Source organism: Lactuca serriola, chromosome 1, assembly GCF_051521515.1.
Source record: "Lactuca serriola cultivar US96UC23 chromosome 1, Lser_US96UC23_V15, whole genome shotgun sequence".
In the NCBI taxonomy this organism is placed as follows: Eukaryota; Viridiplantae; Streptophyta; class Magnoliopsida; order Asterales; family Asteraceae; genus Lactuca; species Lactuca serriola.
Window position 1 is genome coordinate 176,558,130 of NC_136408.1, and position 27,782 is coordinate 176,585,911.

Sequence of the window (27,782 nt, forward strand, 5' to 3'; positions counted from 1 at the left end):
AAATTGGCCAAACCCTATTCAGCAAAGAGTCCGTTACTATCACACGTCATGAATTGGCGTGGTCCTCACCATACTAAGTTCATATGTTTCTATCACCTCGATCGTCAAGTTCTCGAAACTTCCGTCATTCGTTCGACAGTCCGACCTAGACCTCAATTTGATCTTTCGTATTCTAAACCCCGAAGTACTCGTGCGAAGAGTACCTTATCCTCTGAAGTCTTATCGACAGATGTCAGCAAACCGTCACGAAATGCCACTCGTCCAACAAACCAAGTTCGAGCACAGAGGCTAAGGATAAATATGTCTCAGCTATCACTAATCAGTGGATACGCGAGGGTGGTATATGATTATGATTACACAGATTTAGTATGTGTGTTTCCGCCCTATCTCCTGTTCCTTGTTTGGTTGTAGACCTGGGGCAGAGTCGCACATCCGACCGTCTTACGAATCCTAATTATATACGACCTGTATACACGAGGTAATGATAGATAGACCAAGTACGAATCCTATCATGAACACCAGGGCAAAGTTTCCAGGTCTAAGAGTAGGTATTCTGCAAATCAAAGGAACACAACCCAAGTAGTACTACGAAGAAAGCAAATTTCGGGATGAAATTCCCTCTAAAGGGGGGATGATGTGACAACCCGAAAAATTTTTGCTTTTAAAACTCAGCCAGTCAACTCAACAGAGTGTCAGACTCATTTGTAATGAGTTCTATCCTGGTTAAAGGTCACTCTAAGGAGTTTAAGCCTAGTACACTTAACGAATAAGTGTTAGAATGTACCTGCTAGGGACAGTTTACAACAAATCAAGCCTAAACCCCATTGCAAGGTCCTTCACGGCCACCAGACCAATGAGTTTACGGCCGTAAACTCATGTGGCCGTAAACTCAAGGCTATATATGTGGTCCTTGGTCATTTTCAGGCATTTCTCACCTTCCAACCTCAAGAATACTCCAATTCTCTCTCAGCTATCATCCCGATCTTCGTCCTAGATCTTCAAAAACATAAGTGTTCTTCCCTTGATTTGTTGTTACACTTCATCTCCTAGTCACACTCTTTGATTTCATCCATGAAAACATCCATTTTGACTAGATCTTCAAATCTTCAAGTTTCACCAAGAACACCAAGAACACATACTAGTGTTCTTGGCCAAAATCGACCCTTTCAAGCTTCTATATCGTAAGTACTCCTCCCTATACTTCATATCTAGTTAAGGTTCATGCTTAGAACCTTGAAATCATCACAAACACAAACCCAGAAGGAGTTTACGACCAAGCAATCTCCCTTGGCCGTAAACCCCTATTAAGGTGACATCTTGGCCCTAAACTCTTCCTAAGGCTTAGATTCGAGGCTAGAACACCCCCATGTGCCTTGTAAGACCTTGAACTATCCCCAAACTCATCATTTAGAGAGTTTACGGCCCAAGAGTAAACTCCCTTGGCTGTAAACTCCAAGAATGGTCAAGTTTTGGACCTTAAACACTTCTATGCCTTTGCTAACCTTTGGGACATGTAAGCCTTTGAAACTCCTTACCTTTGAGACCCTAAAAGTGACCATCATGAGAGTTTACGGCCAGGAGTAAACTCCCTTGGCCGTAAACACCCCAACACTCTCCATAGAGTTGGTCTTTCTCACCATTGTGTAGGGTAAAACCCCCTCAAGCTTCCCTAGCCTTCAAACAACCTCATATGCAACTTTGACCATGAGTTTACGGCCGTAAACTCCCTTGGCCATAAACACCAAACCATGGCCTTAAACACTCCTTAGTTGAATCACATGTGATTCCAACACTTGACCAAAGCGTTTCCTAGACTAGTGAGGTGTTTCTTTGCATTTGGTTGCCTCCGAGCATTATATTTATGTCAATACATGCCAATGTATGTCATTTAGGACTTGTTGTTTCTCGGGACTTCACTCGTGGAACTTTTCATACTTACACGCGTATCCGTTGAATCACCCACATCAGGTGAGTTCATACCCCGAAATGAATCTTTCAACTATTTTAAATGTTTTAAGGGGGGGATACAAGTTTAACACAATGTTAATTGTGTAATTGTTTGTTATAAACATTTTCAAAAGGATTACTTATGTCATTCATAAGTTGTCAAAACATTTCAAGAACTCTTTTAAAGTTATGTTACTTTATAGTTTTACCAAAACTCCGTTTTAAAGTGCAAGCATAACTTAGTAGATAAGAGAGTCTTTTCAACAACAGTTCAAGTACATTACTAGTAAACTATAATAGGTATAGTTTAAAGCCAGTTCATACACGAGTCAGAACACACTATTATGAGAAACAATACACATTATACGCTATACAAGAGAGTATACTATACACTAGTACAAAGTGAACATTACTACACTATACAAACATTTGAATACTATAAATAGAATGTGACATACTACTTTTCGATATGACACACATTGTTGTATCACCTGGAAGCCAAAGTCTCCTGGAGGGAGAGCGGGCATTGTTTGTATAGATCTATACAGGACAGACACTCCCACACCCCGACTGCTAGCTACAGTCCCAGCCGATAAGGCCAAGGGGTGACAGAATGTTACCTCACTACATATGACACCAGAGGGTCATCAGTTATTCAGCCGTCGATCAGCATGGTTACATACGAGTTCACATTCAAACCTTTAATTAACTAACTAAGAATTAAAGGCAAATAGACTTCCCGAGGTGTATTGTCCATTTAAAACTACCTAGAGTCTGTATTTTATTACTTTATAGCCAGTAGTGTCACTGCTGAGGTAAAACATTATTTTCCCTATTACATTGACTTTTAGGTCATCTCATACATTCATTAATGTATAAACTATAATTAGTTAATGAGAATCTCACTCGGGAAAATGCACACGCACACAAGAAACAAACATACATAACTTTTGATGCCTTGGTAGAAGGCTACGTTTAGTAGGAAGGACCATAATGCTAACCTTATGATTCCTTAATGCATACATCAAAGGATACTTATATATCAATAGAATTCGACAGGTAATAGGATGTGTGCTTTCCGTTTCATTTCCTGTTCTTTGTTTGGTTGTGGGCTTGAGATAGATTCACACAGCCTATTATCTATTTAAGTCTAGATATATAGGTTCCGTCTACATTAAGTCATCATAGGGGTACCAGGTATGGGCCAAGTCATAGGACACAGAGCCAATGCACAGTTTTCTAGTACAAAACATACTATACGAATCATAACTTTTGGTTTACAAAACTAGAAACTTACCAGCTAATGGTTTAATCCATTTTATTAAACCAGTATAAACTTAGAGGACCTTAGGTGATTAACTTTATAATACTTTAGTTTATACATCATGGTTATACATCATTAATACCCAATAGGTTGTTGGATGTGTGCTTTCCGCCTTACTTCCTGTTCCTTGTTTGGTTGTGGGCTTAGGGCAGATTCACCCAACTAACAATCTAATCGATATTAGATTATATATAGCCAGTATAAACTAAGTGATTATAGAAGTAATCACTGTGGACACCAATTTATTATAAGAAATAAGGGTTTTCCTAAAGAATATTTTCATCAAACATAAAGGAACTATTACAGTTAACTCTATGAGTACCAAGGGAATTCACTAGGGTTATATACAACAAGGATCTAACAACCAATGGGATGTGTGTCATCTGGCTCATTTCATGTTCCTTGTTTGGTTGTGGACTTAGGGCAGATACACACAATCAATTATTTGTTTACTCTGAGTTTTATATAACTTGTATCCATTTAGTACACATAGAAAGGATTGTAGAGTCATTTTCACTCATCTATCACCAAAGCAGGAAATATAGGATTTCCTGGAGGAACAAGCGAACTTTTCTAAAAAGAACTTACAACTTACTACATTTTTCAACTACATTTTCAACAACAGTTTACCACAACATTTTACAACTTACTTACATCACTAAAATCTTATGAACTCACCAGCTTAATTGCTGATCAACCCTTTCAAATAACTTGTATTCTCAGGAGCCTAGTAGACTTGTACTCGCACTGGGATTCAGAAGATCGAGCAGTATAGCTTCAAGTCTTGTTTGTTATTTGCTTATGTATTTTATGTTTTGTGAACACACCCTTTGTAAACACTTTTTTTCTAATGAAATGGTTGTTCATTAGTTTGCTTACTATGATACGTGTCTTGTGATACTAAACATGACGTCCTCCACCCCAAAACATTTCCGCCGTTCCGGTTTTGGGGTGTATATATGAACTCAAAGATAATTATTACTCTAATTTCAGAATGTGGTGATGTTAACTACTAAATATATATTCATATCCTGAGGGTTGAGTTCATTAATTACTAGATTCGTTGGGCTAGAAGCATCAAAATTGTGGTTCCAGATTTGCTTTGATCGAAATACTTGTTGTTTGTTCTAACAATTTATTTTATGAAGAAAACTTGATATTTGAGTGTTAATATGACCATATTTTTATTCATATTTGTTCATTATGCGTTATTTGATTTGAAAAAAAACAAATAAATTGTGTATTAGATATTATACTGCATCAATAACCCTTTTGTACTTGGTCAAAAAGTAAAAAATCTAAAAAAAATTCTACTTTTATTTTAGAAACTCAATCCCTGTATGATATAAATTCTTAATTATGTGTATTTAAATGCTTCGCTCTGTAAGTGATTTTATACCGTGCTTCAAAGTTAAATCTCATACATGATATGATAGATATATAATGACATATGTGTAATTGAGTTTTCTTGAGTCTATTAGATATTCTCTTGACTTGTTTGATTACTTTATTTGCTAGTCTTTTTCCTGACTTGTTGTATTACTTTATTCTTTTGCTATTAATTACATTAATTTGATTGATTTTCAGGGGCAATTAAGTCAAAAGCCACCTCGACAGATACTAAATCTGAGATATCGTCAAATGGGCAGAATGGGAAAGTGAATATTGCAAGGAAACCACCAATACAAATCCGGGAAACTTCTAATAGTGTCATAACGCTTGATGGATCTACTGAATGTAGTGTTAAGACATTAAAAGAAACGAACTTTTGCCTTAAGCATGGATCATTGAGCAGAGCAACAGGAAGTACAAATATGAATAATCAATCAAGGTTAATTAATCTTTGACTCGTCTTTTAAGTAACGTAATATATTATATATGGCATATATTATATATATTTCTGACATTTTGAACTTTTTGTGCAGTCAATCACATGCAATTTTCACAATCACATTGGAACAAATGAACAAGACAATCTCGAATGATTCTATGTGTGATGAATATTTTTGTGCCAAATTGCATTTAGTTGATCTTGCTGGCTCAGAAAGGGCTAAAAGAATAGGTTATGATGGTATACGGTTCAAAGAAGGTAGGTGATGATATTTATCACATATCTTTAAGACAAAAATTCCAATTTGGCCCCACTCAAAAAGATGAGCTAGGGCTGTATTGTGTCTGATCTACATTGGACTGGAATTGATACTAATGTCAATGGGACAAAAATTGTAATTTTTTGTCCCACTCAAAAAAGTGGGACAGAGTTGTAATGTGTTCGGTGTGTACTGGACCGAAACAAGGATCTAATGGACAAAAGTTGCAGTTTTTGTCCCTCACAAAAGACATAAATGCCCTCATCCTTATTATTGGAAAATGGAAATAACATGCCTGATAATTTTGTTTATTATTTAAAATCTTTGGTACTAAGTAAACATATAATTTTTCCTAATTTCATCTTGTGTTAGTCCTACTGATATAAATGTTGAGGAGACTCTCAACACTTTAAAGTATGCAAACAGGACTCGAAATATACAGAATAAGCCTGTGGTAAGTTTGAGTTATATGCTAGAAATAGCAACCTGCTTTCATTTATTTGCTTATTATAGAAAAAAATATTAAAGTGAGATGCTATAATACACAAATAAATCATTACTTTTTTACAAGGGATCTCTATCAATAATGCAATTACACAACTTCTTAAAAAAGATGGTGTTATTCAACCATGGCTAACCAATAAAATGTTGACTGCTATGATATATAAGCTTTCATGTTAAAACTAGAACAGTTTGTAGAAAATCGCTTAGTGATAACTAAGCATAATATTCTGATCAAACACTCAAAGATACATAAATCAAATAAGAATATCTCCCCATGCAAAAGTTCCATTCTACTTGTACAAATGCCTTTGATTTTATTGTCTATAGTATATGCTTTTATGATCACCACTAATACGCATATATATCTTTTCTCCACATATTTGCTTTTCCTAGGCTTTCAATCTGGAGAATTAAGCTGTTGAGGCATATTGGTATGGTATGGAGGGTTGCCCCAATTGGTTAATGGAGGTACTTTCTCCACAAATAGCAGATGCTCTCAGATAAATATACTATATGAAATTACCATATTACCCTTCTCAGTAGGCTTGCAATGGAGTCAAGGACTATTCCTGAAGTTCTTACACACACATAAAAAAAATCAAATAAGTGATATTAAGATTGATGATTTAAAAGGATGTCATGATCACCTTCGGAATATTATTATATCAATTTGCAATCTTGCTCCAGTGGCTTTTCGTTTAAGATTAGTGTCAAAATTAACAACCAAATACCACTTGAATGTATCGATCTACCTTTTCCCTCCTTTTTTGTTCTCTAATCTAGCTATATATAGCATCCATGGAATTTTAAGTTCCTCAAATCAAAGCCTCTTACCTCCATCCCCATAAACACATCATAGTGTTATCCAGCAGTAGCAATGGTCATTCTGAAAAGACTGGTAACCAACAAGGTTGTGGTTATATTCAGCAAGAGCTCTTGCTGTATATGCCACAACATTAGGACACTGATATGCAGCTTCGGGGCAAATCCTACTGTTTATGAGCTTGATGAACACCCAGATGGTCAAATAATCGAGATGGAACTCAAAGCCTTAGGGTGTAAACCATGTACCCCAACCGTTTTTATAGGCCAGGAGCTGATTGGTGGAGCCAATGAGATGGTCAAATATTTATTTATTATTTTTTAATCTTTTTTTATTGTGGATGCTATTTGGTGAATTCAGGCACTTGTTGCAAAAATATATAATAATCAACTAGGTATGCCTTGCTTTTTGATTAATTTATTGCAGGTTGTCATTTAGTTATCTAATAGACTAATACTAATTTGTCTGACTAGTTTTATTTATTTATTTATTTATTTATTTATTTATTTCTCCTTACCTATTGTCCTTTGTAAGAAATGGACAAATAAAGATTATAAAATGTATATTTATGTATGCAGGATGTTATGATTAAGTTATTTGTGTATCAAGCACCTGGTTCAAGGTCATTCTTTACTGAGATAATAGCCTCTATTTCAGATATAAAATTTGGAAGAGATGGAAGATATATTCTAAGTCGTGATTACATGATCCTTAAGGTTTCTGATTTGTTCCTCTTCTGTTGTATTATATACTTTCTACCATGTCCATTTAAAAACCAACTCATCCAGCATTTATTTTTCTATAACATATAAAATCAAGTTATATGGGTGCTTTTTTGTGTTGTGCAGTTATGGGACATCAACATGGACTCTGGTCCAGTTTCAACATTTCAGGTCCATGAATATTTAAGACCTAAGGTATACTTACTGTTCCTGTATTTTTTTTTATTAGCATGAAATCGAGATAAGTGATGTATGTAGTATGTATGTCCAGCTATGTGATTTATATGAAAATGATTCTATTTTCAATAAATTTGAATGATATATGATAATACTAGTTATAATAATAATAATGTATCTTCTGAGTATGACTAGTGAGTGGATTAATGTGTTTTTGGTGTAGGTGGTGGAGCTTGATTTTCTATATCCAAGTGAGGGGATCCATATAAGATGGGATAATGGTCACCGTGTTACATCAAAAGCTGCAACCTGGGATCTATATGTTGTCACAGGCTGCAAGAGATGTTGGAGCCCTTAGAGAAGCTAAGGACAAACTGGAGAATTGAGTTTAAGAGCTAACATGGAGATTAGACTTTGAAAAGCATTTGAGGGTATATTTTTTTATATTTCTTGTATCTAATTAGTTTGTAAATTTTTGTTACAACTTCTATTGATTTGTTTTATCTTTCCATGGAACCATTATTTGTATGACATTAAATTTTATGCAATGGATTGTATTTTTTGTATATGATATTTTATTTTCTATTATGAGATTAAATACAAATTTAATATGAAAATTAGTAAATCTATAAATAATATTTTTTTAAACATTTAAAATTATGATACGCAAAAATGTGTGTCATCTTCATTTATGACATGACCTTTCTTGACAGGGGCTTTAATGATACGCAATGCGAGTCGTAAATGCGTGTCATCTTCCTTTATGACATGACCTTCCTTGATACGCAATGTGTGTCGTAAACGCGCACCGTAAATGCGTGTCGTAATTGTGCGTCGTAAATAGACGACGTGCAAAAGCGTGTCGTCTCTTGTTATGATAGGGCATTCCTTGACACGCATTTGCGCGTTGTCTGAGCATTTTACGAAACGCATTGCGCGTCGTAAAAGGCTATTTTTCTAGTGGTGAAGCATACTAATAACCAGCCAATAACAAAATACAGATCTTACAGATCTCTAAGCATAGCATCATCCTATCGACCAGGATACAGATCTAACAAATCATTAAAGTACTCAATCATACGATAAACCAGGATAACAATCCAAAGGGCCAGCTTTGGTGCCTTCGACCCGTAAGTACAGTGAGGAAAACTCACCTCGCAAGTTGAACAGAAGATAAGGTCTGACTCAGAGTCTCATCTCTCTAACCGATACCTAATTCCATAAAATGACCAATTCCATCAAAATCCCAAAATACCCTCAAGGTCAAACTTGGTCACACTTGATCAAAGTCAAAGTCAAAGTCCATTGGTCAAACCCACTAAGCCAAAATAAGTCAACCCAGTCGAATTAACTCAACCGAGTCACTCACAAAGCTGACCCATGCGAGTATGCAGGGCGTACCCTGGAGGTACGCTTAGCATCCGATAAGCCTCGCATTGACCACCATCGGGGTGGTTGAGCGAGTACATGGGGCGTACACCCACTTACACGGGGCATAACCTCACAACCCCAAATCTTCATTAAGTGCTTTATGGCTTAAGCACTCGAGCCCATTTTTCAGATCCACAACTAATACACACCCTAGATTATAAAAGTTTCCAACTTTATGACTTTACACACCTAATAAGAGCTTAACACAAGGTCTTAATCCATTAAGACCTCCTACAAGATGCATGGAGCAAAACCAACCACAGGGACTTCATTTTAATGGCTAAGGACCCTTTTTAGGGTCTGAAAGGACAACTCAAAACGTCCAGAACATGCCATGCTCAAGATGATACTTTTGGGACCAAAAAGATGACATAAAACCCCCCATATAGATCTACAAGATTAAGAGACAAATGTGCAAACTTTATACCTTCAAAGGCTTGCAAATGAAAGATAAATCCCAGATCTAAAGTGCCTCTTTCTCCAAGTTGAGCTTGATCTTCTTGTTTCCTCTTCAAATCACACAAACACACTTTTTAATGCTTGAAATGTCCTCACAAGGTGCTTCTAGGGTTTCAAATCACGAAGAGATGGTAGAGGTTGGTTAGGTGAAGAGAAATGAGGCCATAAAGATGCTTAAATACCACCCAAACCCTAAAAATTAGGGTTTCCGTCTTTCTTTAGTATGCCCCGCATACATGAGTGTACGCCCAGCGTACTAGGGTGCGCCATAGTACGCTTAGCGTACTCCTCCTGCCCAAATTACAAGAATGACACTAGGGATTCAAGGCACATTCTCTTTGACTTAGGGACTAAAATGTCATATAATAAACTTAAAGGGATAAAATTAGAAATACCTGAACATCGGGATGTTACAGGTGTGAGACCCATCTGGACAGAATCATTCTTATTTTATGATATGTTTTTGATCAATTCTTTGGGTATTCTGTTAGAGGCATTAGAGTACCTATGTGAAGGTGATTTTCCTTGGTTCATAGCTCCAGATAACTTGGACTAGAGGTGAGTCATTTCTTTTGTGGTTTAAACATGAGTTTGGAAAGATAGCATGCACCTATACTTGTGTTCTTGTCTATTTGATGATATGTGATGTTATAAGATGAATGTTAAGGGTTGAATATAACATGGTCATATGAAGTTATTGATGATGCAACTAAATTTAGGAGTCCTTTGTATGCTAGAGTTCTTAAATTAATAATTTGTTGCAATTTGAGAGAGTAAGGTCCATGCTAGAAATGAGGACTATTTGGAGAGTTAATTGTGATGATATGCATGTTAAAAAAAATTGTCACTCTTGAATGAAACTAGGATATGCATACTAGAAGTTGATTTGTTGAAAGGTGTACCTTTTCACATACTACTAATCGATGATATGTATATTTATGTGGATATGCCTTTGATGCATGATTGGAGATGTAGTAGCTGATAGGTTTTGTATACTACAACATCCTATGGTGCACATACAACCCTAAATGCTTTGGATCTATGTTTTCTCTAATTATACATGTAATTTTATTTCCAAAGCATTAAGCCTACAACTAGCATATAAATGACATCAACGACATGGAAATGAGTTGTAGAATTACCTCTTTGTTGTAGCTTGTAGTTTTGGCCTTTAAGAACTTAGCACCAATAATGTGAATGCCAAGGGTGACTTTTGAGAGAGAATTCCTTGCTCTAAAAACGCCTCATATGAACTCCAAGAACATCGGTCACGATTTTAGCTATGGAGCAATATATATATATATATATATATATATATATATATATATATATATTAGTCTCTTTTGATCACAAAATTAATTCCAATTTAATTCTTGATCAATACTAATTAAATCATATGATTTCATATTAATATATTAGAACTTATAATATATTAATAAATCATAAATAACCTCTTCTCAAAGATCCATCCTGTCAAATTGTCCAGGTGATATGCAACCCAAATGGACCATGCTAATCTCTAGTCAAGTACATACCAATTATAGTTATGGGCTTAGACACCTAATCCAACAGTATCATACTTGGATAAGTCTAATAATTATTATTGCAAGTACGACTCCACAACCCGACTAGCAATTGTAGCTCTTAAAAGCCGTTGTCGAACTCTGACCTAGTCAATGACGTGTCCATTAGATAAGGGATCATATATTCCTCCATTCTAGATATCATATGGACTGAGACATGAATTATAATCATTCTCTCTGTCCATCTAATGATTCCCGATTTCTGATTTATGACGACTGACTAATTGAACATATCAAATCAGTCTAGGCTTGGCAAAGCACTTAGGGGTGTCATCACTAAATCATAGAGGGGCCCATATATATCGCTTTTATCCCCACTTTGGGTAAAAGGAATGGATAAATTTCGACTCAAATTCTTGCTTGTACTTACTCACCAAATTACACACAACAATATGTTTTATAATACCAAGTTACTAGTGCGTTTACATACGTCAATGTGCAACCGACTCGCAACTGCAACTCACATGTCTCCGTTTCAAGAATATAAGATATTATTGTCTCACAATCACTTGTGATAAAATCCATGAAGTGATTCAAATGAGTGTGGGTTGAATCCAATACTCGAATCTTATTCCAGGAGTACTCATGAACACTGCAGCCACCTTCTCCTAGACAAACTACAGATCCATTCATGACAGTCTTGCCTCAATACCTACTTCCAAAATATGATCGACTGTGGATGGTTTGAATAACCTAGTTATTCAGGAAGTAAAAACATGCAAAGTGAAACACAAGAATAATACTAATCCTATATCGCCCCAAAACCTATAAGTGCCATATTGATTACTCATTATTCATTATATAATGTTTCGAATAATCAACTCAATACTTGAATTAAACAATAGTTATGTCATGCTCCAAGCATGAACACTATGTTTGTCTATGGTCCTGACTTTGTGAAATAGATCAATCGTAAGCATTTCAATGACACTCATTTCACAATTCCAAATCTTTATTGCATGTGTAAGAATTCCAAATTCTTGTCACTGCTAAACTTTCATGTAATGCAACCTTTGTAATGTCATGATACGAAAAGTCATAAAGACTTGACCAACGATATTACAAAATTCTCCACTTGAAATTAATTACAAAGCAATTCCAAGGAAGCGAAGTCTCAAATTCAAAGTACATTCCTTTGAACATCCTTCTTGCATTAAGTTTCCTAATCTTACACAGATTTAAAGAATAACTTCCATTTATGGAAACATTTCCATATTCCCATTTTAACTATCACTTCTAAACAAGAGTTACCTCTTCTCAGAGTATGTCAATATGGTCCTTTCCAAAATTTTAAATGTACTTCCAATTGTCCATGAGCAACCAATCTTTGGTAAACCTCAGATTGTCCTCGACAATTACTTAACCATTTTAGTCATATACGGTTCTATTCCTTTTTCTCTCTTAATGCCCTAGGCATTTGGAAAAATTAGAACACGAGAATATTATAACATATGCAATCGATCCTATTCCCAAAGCATATGGGATGCAATTCATAATGTCTAACATAAAGACATGATACTTGATCAGTCTTTTGTTATAATATTTCTATTTGCCATGTTCTCATAATTTTGATTATGAAGAGGGATTCCGCAATCATAATCAAAATTTTGAGAACGCTATTAACATTTCCATATATATATATATATATATATATATATATATATATATATATATATATATATATATATATATATATATATATATATATATATATATATAATTTCCTTATGTTGAATTCTATTTGCCATGTTCTCACGATTCGAACTATGAAGAGGGATGTCGTAATCATAATCGAATTTGAGAACGCAATTAACATTTCCATATATAGAATTTCCTTATGTTGAACCATTCCAACATAACATTCATATATATTTGACTAAATTTGATTAAAAACTCAATCTAATCTTTTAGATTTTGAATGAAGTATAATTTCCTCTCCCTTAATTATAGCAAAACAACTTTTCAAACCCTGCAACTTTGCGATTTGAAACCCTTTGTTTTTCTCTAATTAACATTGCTAACTTGCAACATTTTCCATAATAATTATGCTCCCACTAGCATAATAATTATTATACTACTAGCATAACACTTATGCTCCCACTAGCTTTGACATGTATTCAGAAATCAACTGGACTTCTAGAAATCAGTACTTATTGACTTTCATTACCAAAGTTCAGATTTTTGATACGAGATGCTTCGATAAGACTTTATCTAGGCTTCTCAAACTCATACACCTTTCCTTAGATAGCTCACATGTGTGTCTAAATAATTTTAGAACTTACAACAATAAGTCTCAAATGTTTAGACCTTTGCCATTTCTCACAATTCGAACTATGAAGAGGGATGTCGTAATCATAATCGAATTTGAGAATGTAAATATCACAATTGCTAACTATTAAAATCTACTTAGTGAAAGCGTTTCTTCACAATCATTTTCATGAATTGGAGAGAAACCTTATGACACTTAGATTTTATGGTATATGTGTCCCTATCCATGTGAATTTGTCATAACCATAATCACAAGACAAGGTTAGTGACAAATCCAAACTCATATGGACTGAACTTGTTCAATCTTAATTTCTTGCCACCTGGTAGCACAAGGGCCTACCATTGCTTCCAGGTTGTTATGCAACCAATTGAGAACTCTCAGAACTCACATGCATAGTCAACTTTAACTGGAATGGGCACAGAAACAAGAATATGTCAACACGATAGGTCATAAAACCTCAAGTCGTGTGCTAGTGTTTAACAATAGGTTTATTCTTGATTAGTTCCTGAAACTTGTCAAGATCTTTAAGACTCCCACTAACCTCTAGGCATATAAGATTCTCTTGTCAAGAAACATTCCTTGACAAACAAATATTCAAGAGTTAGTGTGGTTTCTTATCAAGACAAACACTTCACACAATTGGCCTTAGTTGGTCTTTGTTTTATCCAAAACATCACAACTTACCAATTTCAAATGTACAAGAGTAGAAAACATGTTACTCTACATTTGATGAGTGTTATAAACCTTCTTAATTTAGTGTCACTCAAGGCACACGCTTGGAGTATGACTCGAAGACTTGTTTTTGGAACGAAGTATGACTCATCTTCTAGATTTAACCATTTCAACAATTCATGATTCCTCTTCTTAGCCATGCAAAAGCACTAAGATATGCTTAGAGGATCAATTGTGACATGGTTTTCATAATCATTAAGATGATCATAAAACAAGATACTCAAGTACTCTCCCATCTTTTCAGATTGGAGAAACTTCTATCTTTCTACCTAATTTGATTCTTCTCATTCGTTCTACCATACATTGAACTTTTCCAATGATTCAGAATTATACTTAAACTTTTAAGCATGACCATATTTACTAAACTTTAGTAAATCATGACGAATAGTCTTATCGTTCTTTGTGGTGGACCTTACCAGCGCACACCTAGTGTACCCGATCCCCTAGTCCTTCACTTGACTCACATATACATGTGAACAATGAATTAGTTTAAATTTCCCAAAGACAAAGGTTCTCATCCATCACACAATACAAGTTGCACGATCCCAAGTTTCTCTCCAACTGAAACTTGGGTGATGAGAATCTTTCCTTATTTGGTAAATTTCGACATTACCACAAAACGAAAGAATCAAATCCATATTGAACATTGCTAGAATATACATAAACATCATTTTCACAAATGCCATTGTAAGGAGATATAAAATAAAATAAAAACAAAAATTTTATTTATTTATAAAATGCAGAAAAATTTTCCTTACAATGCAATTACAAATGAAAACTACGTTACTACATATTTCTAAGCAATCTATCATAACTCTTTAAGCAGCAGCTCAAGAATCTGATCATCGAACCATGCGATCGAAATCCATTTCTTCACGATCAGACTCAGCCTACTCTTTTTTAAGCTTCCTTTGATTCTTCAAAACATCAAAATGTAATTGCATTACATCATGTATTAAGAATCTCCAATTAGGAACTTAATAAAGCTACATAGTGGATTTTACCTGAAGTAGAGAGTCATACACTCTGACTTTACCATCCTTGTGATCTTTCAAGTAAATATGGAAGCTTCACAACCAATGCCCCTTCTCTTGGCAATAGAAACATATGGACTCTTTTGGAATGGTACACGAGACTATCTCAGACTTAGTCTTTCTCTTTACCATTTGGTCAAGTGACTTGACCGTGGATGATCCTTTTCCATGGAAGTTTGAGGAGTAGATCTTCCAATCAAATTTGCTTTACCAGTGTGCCAAATCATTGTTGATTCAGCAACAACGAGCAAATAGGTAAGATCGATAAGGGTCATGCCGTGATCTCCCATATAGTAGTCCTTAAAGAATTCGCGATATGACTTAGGAAGTGACTGGAGAACCCAGTCAACAGCCAACTTCCTCGAGACTTCGACACCCAACTCTCCCAGCTTGTCAATATGTAACTTCATCACCAAGATGTGAGTACACACATACTTTCCTTCCTGCCAATAGGGCTTTGAGAGACCTTGAACTTGTGGGTTAGGGAGAATTATTGGAGGAGGTGGAGGAAGTGAAGTTCCACTACAGCACAAAGAAGGGATTAATCTTTCACCTTGATCGCCTTGTGGAAAATCATCCTTATAAGGAAAGCTTTTTTCAAAAGATTTGGGAAGACCATCGTTGTCCGAACTTAGACATTTATGAGGGAGAAATTCAAGTTTAATTGATTTTAGTCATTAATATAACACCCAACATGAAATATTAAGGCTAGGACCCAACACAATATTTTACAATTTGGAAGAGGGATGTCGTAATCCAAATTGCAAAATATTTGAAGGTAGGTAAATGACGATTTACCAATTTCCACCAAGAAAAACGAAAAAGAATTTTAGGTTTTAAGTGAATTGAAACTCCTAGATCCTTTGAGATTCATTGAACTTTTGAATAGCATGTTTAAATCTTAACTGTGCCTTTCAAGTTTGTGACTGGGATGTCGAGGATCATAAACAAGGTGTGAATAACCATGCAAATTAGCTTGGTACACTTAATGTTACAGATCACCTAATCAATGTTCTGGTTAACCACACAAGCTCCATTTATCTATGATTAACATCAAGCTACCCTTTGCCACACACTGCCAGCCCCAGATTAGTTTGTCGGTTAACCACACGCGCTCCACTAACGACTTAACAAGGTGCAAAGTGCAATTTCATGGGTTAGCACCAAATTCACATTTTTCCTAAGTAACTAAGATTGGGAATTTATAAGTGTTTAGTTACTTAGTATTTCATTACACTTTTAATGAGAATTATTATCCTTTCAAACCCGTTCGGCTAACGACCCTCCACCAGTCAAAAAAGTGGTGGGTGAGAGTGGACACCCATTAAACTGCCATTTTATAGGTAGTAACCTTATACCCCCTTATAGACCGGCTTCGTGAATGAGGCCTACTAACGGTAAGACTAACTTTACTCTTATACATATATATAAATATTAAACATATAATATTATAATAGTATAAGGGTTGAATTTTACACTTTTAAAATTATAGGGTTTGGAACTAAATGTTTCAAAGTGAGACATTGCATTTACAAATTCCAAAACTTGAGGGAAAATTTTGAACTATTCAAAAACTTTTGGAATCTATAACTTATGAGTTTAATATAGGTTTTATGAAAATACTCTTGACATTCCATAACTTGAGGACAAGTTATGGAGTTTATAAAAACATTTATGTAAAAGACTCTTCATGTTCCATAACTTGAGGACAAGTTATGGAAGACATAAACCCATTTTATGATGACATTTAAAAATGAGACTTTTCACTTTCCATAACTTGAGGACAAGTTATGGATTTCATTAAAAACATTTAGATCAAAAATTGTAACTAACAAAATCAAACAATTCGCCTATGATCTAATTAAACTCATAAGTTAAGATAATTCATATCAAACAAGTTTCAAGAAATTAGCCTAATCATATAAACTAATATAAATCATGAAAGTTTGAAAATTATATTTTATTTGGATGAGAATCATCATTACCATATCAACAAAATCATATTTTATGAAATAAAACATTTCGTGGTAATGATTCTAATCCAAAACAGGTCAAAAAAAACTCGAAAATCTACTCGTTGGAGCACCAACTCGGCGAGTGGACTAGTCGAGTTGGAACTTTTCTGAGTGGACCCGGCGAGTTCACTATCCAGAATGCAGAAAATTCGATTTTTTTGCTTTGAAAACCAATAAAACATCAAGTATAGTGGAAAACAATCCTAGGCTATGATACCACTGATAGGTTTTGTATACTACAACATCGTATGGTGCACATACAACCCTAAATGCTTTGGATCTATGTTTTCTCTAATTATACATTCAATATTGTTTCCAAAGCATTAAGCCTACAACTAGCATACAAATGACATAAACGACATAGAAATGAGTTGTAGAATTACCTCTTTGTTGTAGCTTGTAGTTTTGGCCTTTAAGAACTTAGCACCAATAATGTGAATGCCTCAAATGGAATTGCAACACACCTTGGACAAAGGGTGACTTTTGAGAGAGAATTCCTTGCTCTAAAAACGCCTCATATGAACTCCAAGAACATCGTTCACGATTTTAGCTATGGAGCAACATATATATATTGTAGGATTCTAAGGGTCATGGGTAAACCCTAATCCATACCCATGGGTTTATGATCCATGGTTCATGTGACCCAACTCTTTATGTATCCATACATAAACTTACTCCAACATGGATCATAAGCCCAAACATATATATATATATATATATATATATATATATATATATATATATATATAACTAATTTACACAATTAGTCCCCATTGATTTAATTAGTCTCTTTTGATCACAAAATTAATTCCAAATTAATTCTTGATCAATACTAATTAAATCATATGATTTCATATTAATATATTAGAACTTATAATATATTAATAAATCATAAATAACCTCTTCTCAAAGGTCCATCCTATCAAGTTGTCCAGGTCATATGCAACCTAAATGGACTATGCTACTCTCGGGTTAAGTACATACCAATTATAGTTATGAGCTTAGACACCTAATCCAACAGTATAATGACATGGTTTTAAGTTTAATTAAATCAAGAGTATAGTTTAATTAATAGATTAAACCACTTAGTATTTTAAAAGTTTAAAATACACCCTTATACTAGAACCCAACAGTAGCTCAGCTGGTTAGAGTAACGGATGGAAAATACTTGTGTCAGTGATTCAAATCCACTTGGATTAACTATAATAATAATTCACTAGCATGATTAATAATGGTAATGGTGAGGTGTGTGTTTCGCCCATGTGAAAGGATTAATTAATTTAAAATGGGAATATACATGTCGGGGTTAAAAGAGTAGCAACCTAATTTAGGTTCGTGCCCTTATGGGATATCGCAGTGGAAGGATATCGTTGGAGGAAAAGAGCTTAAGCCAAGTCGACGTCGAATGATTTTCTAGTTGACCATTTCGAGACATGGTCCGGGTACACGTACGTGTACAGGGACTGGAGTGATGTCGGTGATCTTGGATGCCATGTATAAACATCACATTTGGGTGTAGATAAGCTCGCAGAGGTAACAAATACCACCCTCGAACGACAATGCATCATGCTCTTACATGCAAGGCCAGAGTAGTGAAGGAGGAGAACCAGGGATAGTGTTACGGGTGGGAGTCACGCCCCATTTGGTGCACTAGGTCGCCAGGTCACGTTAGTAGCGAGCGGGGTCTTTATTTGGGGAGTGTTAGCGATAAAATAGACCTAAGTTAGCGAGGGACATTAAAATTAATTAAAGCGAAATAAATAAATTAATAATTACTGCGATGAAAGAATGTCTGGATTAATGTATATATGTATATGTTAATAATTATCGATGTATGTTGCATGGATTGATGTGTTTGCACGAGTTGACATGATGTATGTGTATGTTTTGTTTCCATGCTTTTGTGTTTGAGATTGACTCACTGTGCTGATGCTGACACTTGTTTCTTGTTTGTTGTTGTGGCTTTTGCATTGGTACATGTATTTTGATATTGATGGCCCGGTGATTAGGTTAGAATCTTTTGGGTAGTTATAGTCTTTTGCTTAGAAGTGATGATATCAGTTTAATACTTCATGTGATGTTTCATTTACTCTTGGTTTTGATGTTTGTTTGGTTGGGTTTTTTACAACTTTGGATTTTGATGGATTATTTTTTAAAGATTTTTCTAATTAACCATTGGTGATATTTTTATAATACTTCCGCTAACGTTTTCTGATAATAATTGTTTAAAATAAAAGAAAATTTTTGGTGAAAAATCATGGTGTTACAATATATATGTCGACATATCGTGTGACGAGTTGAGGACGGTCCAACTTTGTGTTGAAGGTCAAGATACTCGGAGCGGACCAACTTTATGCTAAAGGCCAGGGGTGGACCAACATTATGTTGAAGGTCATGGGTGGACCAATTCTATGCTGAAGGCTGAAAGGGGCAGACCAGCCTTGGGCTGAAGCCCAATGTTTGTATGCTTGCATGTACTGTGTGATGTATGGTATTTTGGGGAACTTGCTAAGCTTTGGATTACAGTTGTGGATCAAATGTTCCGGATACTTCTGAGGACCGTGGGAAGGCAAAGGCGTGACTATACACATTCATCAGCAACTTACATGTTTGAGATTTCACATTGTTTATGATACTCTGATTTTTGGGTTTATGTCTTATAGAACAAATGATTTTTACGATGTTTGATTTATGAAAATGAATTTTATCCTATTTATAAATTGAAAATTTTATTGTGAAAATCGGGACGTTACAATCCTCCTGCAACCTTTGTAGTGTGGGAAATTTGTAACCGTTCCTTTATCTCGTTTTTCATGTCTCTCTTGTGCCGCATACAGTCATGGCAATTCGCGTATTCGTGTCGTTTTCATGTGTTAGACACGAATTTGACACGACATGAATACACGTTGAGAAATAAGCTTTATCTCCCTTTTTAAGATGTATTCATGACATGTCGTGTCACACATGAATTCGTGTATTTGTGTCTCGAATTGCCAGGTCTACGCAACACTAGTGAACGACTAACCCCGATGTATAATATGTGTATCTATATAACGTATATATGTTTTAGGTTTGAGGCGTATGATGCGATCGGGAAGCAAGAACGTTTAACTATGGTGATTACCCACTTACTTCTCATTTTATCGCAATAACGATCGACTAAGGGATTGAAAGAGAGTGCACAATTGTTGTGAACTAATATGATGGTACATAATATCTAGAGTGACTGTGTTCTACATAATCCGACAACGAAGTTAACAAAAAGTGTTATGAAAAAACAACAATTTTTAACATTTTGGAAACTTCAATGATATTTTTTGTACGAGATGTGTACTTCGTTGGTATTCTGTGTACAAACGGTATACTTCAATCGTATTTTTTGTACTTAAAAAAATAATAGTATTTTTTGAACATTTTGAAAATTTCGTTACCCTTTTAAATTATTTTTTTCGTTACCTGAAATAACCAGTTACCACAATGTTTTATTAGAACACATGCATTTCATTGGTATTTTGTATACAAACTGTATATTTAATGATATTTTTTATGCTACAAAAAAATAATATTTTTTCTAGCAATTTGAAAACTTCGTTATACTTTTAAATCATTTTCCCTTTTTTAATATAGTTTTTTTCGTTTGAGTAAATTTAGTAAATTAGGGTGGTTAGTTAGCTAACCCAATAAAATACGAATGAGTATTTTCCATACAAAATCCAACTTTAAGCAAATACTTGGAACTGCTTAAAAGTTAAGGGTCTTTTTCGTAGTTTTCGTAACTTAACTTTGTCTTTTTAGCCACAAAATCTGAACAAAAATCAGAGATTGTTCCTCAACTCCGCCATGGCGTTGCCATTCAATGTTTCTCAAAATCATTTCTTTTCATACGCTCATACGACACGATTCCGAGCACCATGCATCAATAGCAGACACCCACGAAGGTTAAGCGTGATGAATTCGAAGAAGAGCTGTTTGAGGTGCAACACTCCATATCAAGACAAAGATAACTCCGCATCTGCTTGCTCTTTCCATGGCCACGCCAATGGTAAATTGTAAATTAAATTTTTTCCTTGTCAATTAAGCCCTTTATCTTTCCTTATAATTTCTTAATATACAGCAGTCGTTATCGTTTTTAATTGTAATTTTGTTACAAAACGTTAACACGTCATAACATACTTACATGAACGAAATCTTGAATATCCTGAATCCTGATACAATGATAAGGTAAGATCTTTGTAGATGATTCATAGTGCTAGCTAGTTGTTTGGAATCTTTATTTTTACCTATAATAACAAAGTAGTTATATTTGTTTAGCAATAATGGAATTTATAACTAATCTGGGCATAATTGTATGTAGAATTTGTGTAGTAGCTTATAGATTTTAATTGTTGAAAATTAAAGTTAGAGATATAAAAGGAAACTTCATTCAATCATTTTATCAAACACTACTTGTGCAATCGGAATATGCATTACATTATTACATATATTGGTGGTAAGAGTAAAACAAATTGATTTCTCGCGCAATTTGTCCTTTCAAATAAAGGCCAGCTTACATTTTTTGCAGCCATGTTACTGATTTATATAACCATGTTTCAGTTTGTTACAAATTTGAAACAAGAAATCCACTTTGATGCATAAATTGTTAAAAAAAAAAAAAAAAAAAAAAAAAAAAAAAAAAAAAAAAAAACATAAATTTAGAGTGTGGTTGATGTGTAGGTGATAGAGGATTATTGGCATTGGCTCCACCTCACCAAGGGATTGATGGTGAATGGAGTGATGGGTCAGGGGTAATTGTGTACAAATGGAATGAGAAAAGTGATCGACCAAATACTGGAAGGCCAAATTGGAAAAAGAGATGGAGTTGTTGTGGTGTGTATGATGAGAATGCACCACCTTGTCGCCAAGGTTGGCATGTTTCCTATGATGACGGCTTTACTTTATACTAAAATAAAATTATATTGAGATGATATGATATTGCATTATATTAGATTTTTAATGTGTATGTTAAATGTTTATATATAGTTCAAGCATCTAAGCATCTTGTATATGCATTCAAACCTGCTTTTATTAAGGCTTATTCTTTTTTCTTATTTTTCCCCATTAAATGATTCCAAGATAAACGATGTCTAGAAAATCAAATGTACTTGAACCCATTGACTATTTCTAAAAGTACAACACCATGTTTAGGAAAAATGTAATCGTTAATAGGATTATATGCAAAAAGTAGCAACCTATTTTCACTGATTTTGTTTATTATAGCGTTTTTTTCTATTTTTTACCATTACAAAATTGTACCTTAAAATATCGTCATAGTCACAGCCCTATTAACCACTTATTTAAGTCATTTTCACTACCATAATTGAATAGATTATCCCAGCAATAATCTGAAAAAAAAAAAAAAAAAAAAAAAAAAAACTACAATGTTATATTTTGGTGGGGTTTTCAAACTACAATACGATGTTGTTAACAAAAAAAAAAAAAATTAAAGTAGGATGCTATAACATGCAAATGAAAATAAAGTTACAGGTGACATGTAAATAAAATGTTCTTGAACCCGTTTTGACTATTTCTAAAAGTATAACCAACACCATCTAGGCCATATGTCATTATTAAAGATATGAAGAAAAATGTAATCTTTAATAAGGAATATATGATTTACTACTAACAATATATTATACAAACACATGATCACAACCATTAGTTCATTCTCACACAATCAAAATCGAATCATTTCTATCCAACAGTCTTGAAAGATTCATGAATATGCTTCAATGTTTCTTGGTCTTTTTTCCACTCTGCTGCAGGGGCCATTACAAAATGTGCATACAATTTGTTCCTTGCACATGTAACTGAAATCAAACTATGTGCACTAGGGCTATCGATCTCATACACATAATACACCTGCCCTTTATCATCTTTTGTCTCTTCAGAGCTCACGCTATCTGCTCCGGCGATCAAATCCTGCAAATTGACATCGGAAAGTGCCAAATTGTTCAAAACCGCTTCTTTTGGGGCTAATTGCCGGAGTCCACCGAGGAAAGTCAGGTATTCTTTCTCGGTTCTCTTTTTGGGGTTGTAGAATTCGCTATCGGTTCCATTGGTACCCTTTTCAACTTTTGATACGAGTCGCTCTTTCCAGCCTTGTGGGATGTCGTAGATGTATTCGGCTGAGGTTTTCTTGTCGGAGTTTCCACCGTAGCCGCCGTAGTTGGCGGCGCTCGCGGCGGTGCCGTAGTATGTGGCGTAGGATTCAGCTGATAGGGCGGGAGGGATGGTGGTGGCTATGATGGTGGCTGCTGCTAATGCGGTTGCAGTTAAGGCCGTGGTGGTTAAGTTTGGTAATTGTAGTTTGGTTGTGGATCGGATAGGGAGGTGGAGAGAGGAGGTGGAGGATGATGAGGAAGATGCGGCGGCGACAGTGGTGGCGGTGGTGAGGAGGGCGGAAGGTGAGAAAATGGTGGCCATGGGATCGTAAATTGGATCGTCGAATTCGTTTTTGGCTAAGTTGTTTGTGGGTGGGTGTGTTTATTTGTCAGCTGATGTGTGATAAGAGTGATGGATTTTTCCTTATCCAGAAGTTGGGTATTTAACAATAATGGTCCCTCAATTATTGGCATGGTGTCGTTTTATTCACAAAACCAAATATACTATCTCACTTGTGTCAAGTGAGTTTTTGCATTGATAAACGATCGATTAAAGCATTTGTAATGTGTTATCTTGTTGGTATTATATAATGTTCGAAATAATGTTAGACATGTTTTGGTGGCATGTATAACGTCTTAAAATTTCAAAAAGCATATGTTCCGATTTCATTTTCAAAGATCGAATAATAGCCATTTGTTCAAAACAACAATTACGATTCAAATCAAAGATAGTAAATCAAAAGTGTGGAAATCTCAAAACATATCCAAGGATGACATGCAATCACGTCGTGTCATTCCCGTTGCTTCTAGAACAACCTACAACATTCAAGTTAAAACCGTAAACATGAATCTTAATGAGTTCCCCAAAATATCATATACATAAAATGATAATGGGCCCAACACTAGGATTATATTTCAACCCAATAAACACAGTCCATGTGAATGTTATGATTCAACTATAGTCTTACAATCACTTTCGTTGCCACAATATGACTACAGTATTTCATGATATAATCCAACAATAGTCTTTCATGCAAGTCACAAAGACAAATAAGCATACCATAACATCTAATTTCCTACATAACATAATGAGAAGATGACCTAAATGGAGTCCAACGAATCAGCTACGCGGACTACGTAATCAATCATAGTCTAAAACTCAGTTAATAATTCAAAACCTCAAATTTGACAAAAAGTCAAATAGGTCAAAAAAGTCAACGATCATCATGTCGTGACCCATTAATGGTCATTTCGTGATCACTAGACGCCAAAATAGTTAGGAAATACTCAAAGGTCGCGATGTGAACCTTAAACTTGTCGTGCCACGAAAACTAGCATAACAACCTTCGCCGTGAAGGACTTAATCCATTAAGTCTGGAAACCCAAATCTCATATCTAACTCTTCTAAGTGGCTTAATGGATAAAGTATCCAACTTTATCCATTCTCATGTCCAAATCTCTTCAAAACTCTAACCCCAACTTTATGATGATCAAAACTCATGCATGGATTAAAAGGAATGAATGTATGAAAATGATAGGTTTTCTATATACTTCATAGATCAATTATCATGGCAGCGGAAACATACAAATTTAATCTAAGGCAAGCAAAATCAAAAACCTACAAGGATCTTTAACTAAATTGATATTAACAACTACAATAGGGATATAATTTACTAACATTTAGCACTACTAATTTGCTTAAAGACCTTTGATGTAGATTTCAAATTCTTCAAGAAGCCAAGGAAGAGCAACCAAAATAGGTTACCTCTAATGGTTCATACCCAACAATACCAAACTATTTGTTGTAAAAAAAATTACCCTTGGAACAATAAAGATAGCCAATGAGTTAGAGAGAGACGAGAAACTCTAAGGATGTTAGAGTATGACAAATTCTAGAAGTACTTGGATGGGGTATTATAGTTTCCAGTGTCTTGGAAAAAACGTAGATGTGAATAATTAAATAATCATATTTAATACAAATTCAAATCATTTCCTTATCTACACCCTTGGACGAAAATCCAAGCATTTATCTTTTACAATTTCATTCATCCTCCTAAGTGATCCAGAATGTTCCAGTTATTCAACTATTGAACAATTAACATTTGATCCATGCACCTTTTAATTAGCATAAATTAATTTCATATTAATTCTAATTAATTCCAAACTAGTTTCTAATTAATTAATCATAAAATAAATAATTAATAAATTATTTGTATCTCTATTTTATAACATTCAAATACTATTTGGTTTATTGAGGGCAACCCAAAAAGGGCCATGTTACTAATGGATAGTCTTACTGATTTAGTTATGACATTGGACACTATTCCAACACTCTCCCACTCTTAGAAATCATCAACTACAGTTGGTCACAAGGCTCTCACTTAATTAGCAAATTGTATCTGATCATATGAAGAATCAACCCTTAGACAAGTGATCAGTTATTCCTTTGTTTTTAGAAGATATCATTGTGAATTGAGTCATGGATTATAAATTAAGCTAACATTTCAACATCATGTTTCTCGCTTTCTAATTTCTAATGATCAATCAGACTACTATTTGAACACATCAATTTAGCCTAGAGCTGGCCAGGTACATTAAATATCAACACGAAATCGTCGAGGGGCCCAAGGATATCGCTTCTCCTGTTAAGGCTGAAAGAGCAGATAAACTTTGACTACATAGTTTTTGTCTGCTTGTTAAATCATGCATGGATTTACCCATTATGACCATCGGTTATGGATAGCGTTAGAACAAGACCAATGTACAACCAACTCGTATGCCAAGAACTTACTGTCTCTCCATTATAAGAATAAAAGATATTATCATCTCAAAATTACTTTTGATTGAATCTATTAAGTAATCTCTCTGAGTGCCGATTATTCCAATATTTAAATCTTTATTAAATAATCGTGAAAGTTAGTTACATTCTCCATGTTATGTGTAATCACTATAGACAATCTACTAACACTTCACGACAATCTTAACTCAATACTTACTCCCAAGAGTATAACTGATTGTGGGGGTTTTAAATAAACTAATATTCGGGAAGTAGGTTCTAAACATGAAAAAGGAGAACACAGTGATAAACTAATTGGAATGACTGATCTCTATCATATATTAAAATCACTACCTAATAATTTCAAAATCATATTAAGAATTTATATTGCTTAAGTTCTCATATTTAAAACATACTATTCAAAGTGGGCTTTGGTCAAATCTTTTGAAAATCAAATGCCTCATGACCAAGTCTTACTAACAGACTTGTTGACTTAGCAAATAAATCAACAAGGTTTTTCTTTTGATATGATTTTATTGACTATGATGTCTTCGCCTTTGAACAACTATCAAATGTAACTATACTTACCCTTTCAATCATAAGGACCTTCAAAAGGACCATCAATGATTGAATTTCAACAAAGATGTCACTAATAAATCTCTTTTAGTTACATAGTTTCCTTTGCATTCTAGTTAATTGCAATATACTCTAAGTTTATTGTTAAATCCAATATGGTGTATTTCTTGGTACCCTTCCAAGCTAACACTTCACCATTTAGTAAAATCACAAATTCCGGCTGAAAACGAAATCGTCTTTATTAGTGTGGAACTCAATATCAGTGTAAACTTTACATTGATCTCTTCCATACTATGATCATTTCGTTTTTCATCCTAGGACACTAAGGAACATACTTGATTTTGATTAATTGATTCTCACCAAGTTGATCTGATCTGTCCTATCATGATCGAGGCATACGAGTCATCATATCTAGTATATGTCATGGCATACAAGAACGAGGACATTAGCTCAATTCCATGCCACACATTATCAGCTATTTCGAGTTACTTCGAGATTTCAAGTACTTTGGCTAATCCTAATGAATTACTTAGATCTATTTCCACAGATCAACAAATTCAGTATGTGTATTGTTTCTCCCATGTGATTAAAAGGGAAACAATTCTCAATCAAAACCAAGCTTTTACACTAGTTGCGTTAGAACAATGTTTCCCATGAATTGAATATTATACATATACATCACAGTGGTGAAAACAGTACTCCTACTAGCGTTGACATATGTATGACTAATCTTTGTTTCTTGAAATTTCTCTTTAAAACAAAGATCACAGTTACCCCCACTAACATTGACACACACACACACGCACGCACACACACACACACACATATATATATATATATATATATATATATATATATATATATATATATAATAAAATAATTACTTTTTTTGCCAAGTAGCATCTCTTCAGCTCATTCGAAGATAAAGTTAATTTAATAAAATGCCCTTTTATTTCGTTAAAATTGAAATTGTTGATTTCTTTGCTTTCTGGGTGTGACAACCCAAAAATTTTGATGAGATTTAAAAACCTTTAAACTATGAAGATCAATTAGATCTTGAACAAGTAAGTAAATATAAAACTGTAAGAACACGAAAATAAGAACGAGACAAGAGTGAATCAAACGTGTCGAATGATTAAACAAAATCCTCAGAAGAGCTCGATTAGGAACATCAGCTGTA

The 27,782-nt window shown here is 34.5% G+C and overlaps 2 protein-coding genes across 2 annotated transcripts; one reads left to right on the forward strand and one right to left on the reverse strand.

Annotated features, from left to right (window-relative positions):
* The first annotated feature begins 20,919 nt into the window (after nt 1–20,919).
* Nucleotides 20,920–22,197, forward strand: LOC145101603 (uncharacterized). Its single transcript, XM_079038838.1, has 2 exons — nt 20,920–21,152; nt 21,824–22,197. Exons 1-2 carry the CDS (start codon nt 20,951–20,953, stop codon nt 22,051–22,053), a joined length of 432 nt encoding a protein of 143 aa, XP_078894964.1. The 5' UTR covers nt 20,920–20,950; the 3' UTR covers nt 22,054–22,197.
* A 528-nt stretch (nt 22,198–22,725) lies between these two features.
* Nucleotides 22,726–23,640, reverse strand: LOC145101594 (thylakoid lumenal protein (Mog1/PsbP/DUF1795-like photosystem II reaction center PsbP family protein)). The gene has a single exon (XM_079038824.1). The coding sequence runs from the start codon at nt 23,570–23,572 to the stop codon at nt 22,841–22,843; it is 732 nt and encodes a 243-aa protein (XP_078894950.1). The 5' UTR covers nt 23,573–23,640; the 3' UTR covers nt 22,726–22,840.
* Between the last annotated feature and the right edge of the window lie 4,142 nt (nt 23,641–27,782).